The 4,586-nt window shown below is 47.9% G+C and overlaps 1 protein-coding gene across 1 annotated transcript; it reads right to left on the bottom strand.

The window, feature by feature from the left end:
* Positions 1-1,485: 1,485 nt before the first annotated feature.
* LOC136479501 (B3 domain-containing protein Os03g0212300-like) lies at positions 1,486-2,443 on the bottom strand. Its single transcript, XM_066477351.1, has 4 exons — positions 2,354-2,443; positions 2,157-2,252; positions 1,893-2,042; positions 1,486-1,809 (listed from the first exon to the last, which is right to left on the bottom strand). The coding sequence occupies exons 1-4, from the start codon at positions 2,441-2,443 to the stop codon at positions 1,486-1,488; spliced, it is 660 nt and encodes a 219-aa protein (XP_066333448.1).
* Between the last annotated feature and the right edge of the window lie 2,143 nt (positions 2,444-4,586).

Here is a 4,586-nt window from a genome sequence, read left to right on the forward strand (position 1 = left end):
TATTCCTGCTGCAGGAACCTAGTGGGAGTCCACGTCTCCCTCAACCATTTCATAATGGGGTCGACCACCAGTTCAATGAGTAGCCTGGCATATGGTGAGGAGGCAGACCCGTCATCCAAGAGTATGTACTTGAGCTTGCTCACTGCCTCCATCTTTCTATTCGGCTGCTCCAGTGGATCATACCACATCAACTTCTTGAACGTCTCCTGCACGATAGGGACCAACATCTTGCGCACTATGTCCGGTAGGGATATCTCCTTGTAATAGGAGGGATACTCAGTCAGCAACTTCATGAACTCATTGATAACTGTATCCAAGATGACCTTGGTGTGGCTCTCCTATGGGCTTGGTGGTTGCACAACCTTGTCATCATGAGGACTCAAATTGCTTGCGCCCTCGTCATCAGACGAGGTTGAATCATTGGAGGGATTATTGGCTACAGGGATGATGTAGGAGGCGTCGGTGTGGTTAGTGTCGAGACCCAAGTACCTGGGCGTAGTCGAACCTAGATGAGGTTGGCGTCCCCTTGGTGGTGTAGTCTGAGGCTGTGGCCAGCACTGTAACCCATGTGTTCCATTATCCGATGAACCGCTAAGTTGTTCACAGCGGTCGGCATCAGCGCCATCGGATAGGGTGATGCTCAATGCACGCCCAGCAGAGCAAAATGGCCAGACCACGATGAAAGGCCCCCAGAGACAAATGGCATGGGTCACCTATAACCGATGGTAGCAATGGGCATGGCATCCTCATCGGCAACCGCGGTGCCATCAGCATCGACAACCGTGGTGCCACCAGCATCGGCAACCGTTGCGCCATCAGCATCGACAACCAAGGCGCTAGGGACAACGCTAGTGTTGTGCTCTACTAGTGCTGTATGCTGGATGTTGCCACCGGTGGGCTCGTTGGAGGCCATGGGAAGCGGCGACAGTCATGTGGATGGATGTCACAACAAAGTGGGAGGCGAAAAAAGTTGTGTACTACAAATTTTTCACTTAAGTATGAGAATGTGTTGTGGCAGTTCTAAACACTAGATGGAGGATGATTAGTAACTACTGCATCAATACGGTTGAATTGAGATTGGGCCACATCCGTCGCATCGCCATCGGCATCGTAACTGTCAAAGTTCGCCCTTTCTGATCAGAGGACATGGGTGTATAACTGTTGAGATTATCGGGACCCTAAGACAGTCCGACCCTACAAAAAATAGATGCTTCATATCACTATGACTCGATGAACAATGAAATACAGTGCTGGCAACTATGAGGGGCTATCCAACCAGTCCATAGAACCCAACAATCAGGGGCTACCAACTAGTTTTAGTCTATAGAACCCAACAATTAGTTTGCTATTTTTTAGCCATGGCTAACTAGTCATAGTCCATCCAAATAGGGCCTAAGATAGTCCGATACTAGGAAATCTTGATAGGTTGGATAATAGTTCTGATGAAACAATAAAATACAGATCGTGTCAACTCTTGCGTCGAGTTCACCGCAACCATCCGCCGTTCATCTTGCGCACCTCCACCTTAAGCTTAGCTTCATCGTACTCCTGCTCCACCTCCCATTCCTCATCCTCATCATCGCTATAGGTGGCCTCATGGATCACGCTAAAGAATCGAGTGTCACCGATGTTGATGTGGTTGCTTGCGCAGAACTCATCCCACCTAAACTTCAAAGACATGCGCACTTTGTTGTTTGTTCGGGTCCTCTCCAAGGCCACGAACCAGGACTGCCTAGCCATCTGTAGCTCGATGGCTTGCCGCTGCTGGTAGCTGTGCGCTACCTTGAAGTCCACTAGCACATTCTTTGCCTTGCACAAAAAAAGATTGATGAGAAAGACAACACTGGTAACTTGCGACATCTGTACGTTCTACGTCTCGTGCGAGTGCTCACCAGATATTTCGCTTTGAGGTGGTACTTCTTCATGATCACTGCAAAACTCCTTGGCTCCACGATGGGCAGGGAGAGCTGACTACCGCCGGCCTCAAAGTCATGCGCGTACTGCTTTTGGTAGGTGGTAAGGTCGAAGACCTTGACATTAATCTATGACTGGCCATCATACCACAATACAAGAGAGAACCCATCTTGGAGGTTGAGGGCGCGGGCGAAGTGCTTCCATCCCCGGTGGAGGAACAAGTGACCACCATTGGGGAACACCTCCACCTTCCACTGGGCCAGGCTCTGCTCGTCATCCAGACAAAACACGACTTTTCGGTGACCTCCGACGGCCCATGCCATTGCAGTCGGCTGTTTCTGTGTGCACAACGATCAACATAGCTAGATAGAGGGACAAGTTCATTCCCAAAGACAAACCCCAGCAGATCGGATTCAACACACAAAAAATGGGCACTTACCAATGTTTTTGCATACAATCCGGGAAGAAGGATCTTCATGCACTCTAGGTCACTCTGGCTCAGTCCTGCCATGTCTTCTTGAAGTCCCATCGTGCAAACTAGGGAACTTGATAGTCTTGAGGAATCCTTGCTGGTATGTCTCTGTTCTTGTTCTCCTCTCATGGAGGGGTGGCTTTCTTTTTTTGTGTTTCTGGTGTTGTCACAAATGCATGGAGTGCACACAGTGTTGGGGCATCAGTGGAGGAGCTAACATGTACAGTAAAAACAAGTGCCAAGATTAACATCGTCTCATTGGCATAAATGGAGGAGACGTGCTCTATTTTCATTAGTGTACGCTTGGGAACATTAATACTGTTGCATCTCTAGTCGAACACAACTTCTATGGTACGACTGGTTGAGGTTCCTGAGGGAGTGCAACAGCCCACGAGGGGTGAAAAGACCTATCACCACCGCACCAGGCTTTCAAGTCTCAACCGTGTCATGGTGGTCAATTCACTCATGTCCATCTTTCATCATGCATTCACTTCGCTCTCGGCAACCGCACAAGATTTCTTTGAGAGGAGCAAGTCTCGGCAACCAGAAAGTCTTGCCACCATATATTTTAATACGTCGGATAGTATTCGTGTCGTACGCATTTGTGCAAACATTTTCATTCACAAAGGAACATTTACCATTATCTCGTTGAACACGTGATAGTCCGAGCATTGTAAATCTTATTCGGTCGAACACATCTCACTCTTGCCAACCGCACAATGGTTGCTTTATGCCTCGGTTTGGTGAACCAAACACGTATCAGTGGTGGTAGTAGTCATGAGTCGCTCTGATCATGCTCGAAATGAGTGGATCTGATTCGTTGTGAACCCAACTCGTCTTATTTGCATGTGTTTGATAAAAAATGTTGAACTTGTAATAGCCATGTAGTAAGGAGTTCATTTGAACAAGTCTCAGCTCGATCTAATGCACAATGAAGGAGCCATAGATGTTGCATTTTTACTGCACATGCCAAAAAGTCCCTAGTTGTCCATTGGATCTCTCATTGGATAGTAAGTGTGCCCATCTCTAGCTAGCCGCTGCATGTCTATTCAAAAGAGAAATTGCTTACCAAAGCAACTCCTCTTCACTCTTCTATCTACCCTTTGTCTATTGTGACTGCTTGGATAGGAGTGAAAAGACCTATCACAACCGCACCAGGCTTTCAAGTCTCAACCATGCCATGGTGGTCAAAATCTCTTAAATTTTCACTCATGTCTAGCTTTCATCCTGCATTCACTTCACTCTCGGCAACCGCGCAAGGTTTCTTTGAGAGGAGCAAGCCTGACCTAATATAGAATAGATGAGCCATAGGTGTTAAAAATTATACTGCACACGCAAGAAAGTTCTGCCACCTTATATTTGAACGCGTCGGATAGTATACGTGTTGTACTTATTTGTGCAAATGTACTCCCGGCCCCATGTCATAGATTATGAAAAATGTTACTTTCTTTTAGGAATTATTAAATTAAAAGCAAAAGAGAATATGGTCACATGACCACGCCCCTACTACTAGTAATAATAATATTGGATGAAATGATGAGTGAGTGTAGTCGATCACAAACTTTGAAATTTTACTGCGCACACCAGAAAGTCCGTTGGACGGACAATAGATGTCATCGTGCTGAGACTCACACTGTCTGATCAGTGTAAATGGAGGGGACGTGCTCTATTTTTGCAACCGTCGGTGTAATACGGTTGCAATTCCCGAGCAAGCGCGATGGCACCCACCTCCGCAAAAGATAAATCTTCACGGAGTATCTTGCATTAGAAGCCTTAGCGTCCCTGTGTATAAATAAATCTTTACGGAGTATCATGCCTTAGAAGCCCTAGCATCCCTGTGTATACATAAAGCCTAGCCTTGCCCTAATTCATATTGTTAACCATTCCACCTTCCATTGTGTGCAGAAGCCCTCTCCTCACCACCCACCTTCACACACCATCGGTTGCCATGAAGGCCATCGGTGGCTCGGCTATAGTCCCCGCTTTCTCTAGGGGTTCGACAGAGGTGGGGCGATGGTGCACCCCAGGTTGGTGTCGGCGGAGGCGCCGACGACGTCCAGTCCCCATAGATCAGCATTCCTATCACCGAGACTCACGCCATCTCCTAGGCTGCTTCTCTCCCCATTGCCCTCAGCAATGACGCTGGCGCCACCGGCACCGATGGTTCGCTCACCACCACCGGCCCCGGTGTGGTCCCGCT

Source organism: Miscanthus floridulus, chromosome 9 (assembly GCF_019320115.1).
Source record: "Miscanthus floridulus cultivar M001 chromosome 9, ASM1932011v1, whole genome shotgun sequence".
In the NCBI taxonomy this organism is placed as follows: domain Eukaryota; kingdom Viridiplantae; phylum Streptophyta; class Magnoliopsida; order Poales; family Poaceae; genus Miscanthus; species Miscanthus floridulus.

Excerpts from the sequence above, each read along its gene's own strand:
- LOC136479501 (XM_066477351.1), bottom strand. The coding sequence starts at position 2,443 with ATGGGACTTCAAGAAGACATGGCAGGACTGAGCCAGAGTGACCTAGAG. Across the intron at positions 2,253-2,353 it reads GATTGTATGCAAAAACATTG|AAACAGCCGACTGCAATGGC; the intron begins GTAAGTGCCCAT and ends TTGTGCACACAG. Across the intron at positions 1,810-1,892 it reads ACCTCAAAGCGAAATATCTG|GCAAAGAATGTGCTAGTGGA; the intron begins GTGAGCACTCGC and ends TTTTTGTGCAAG.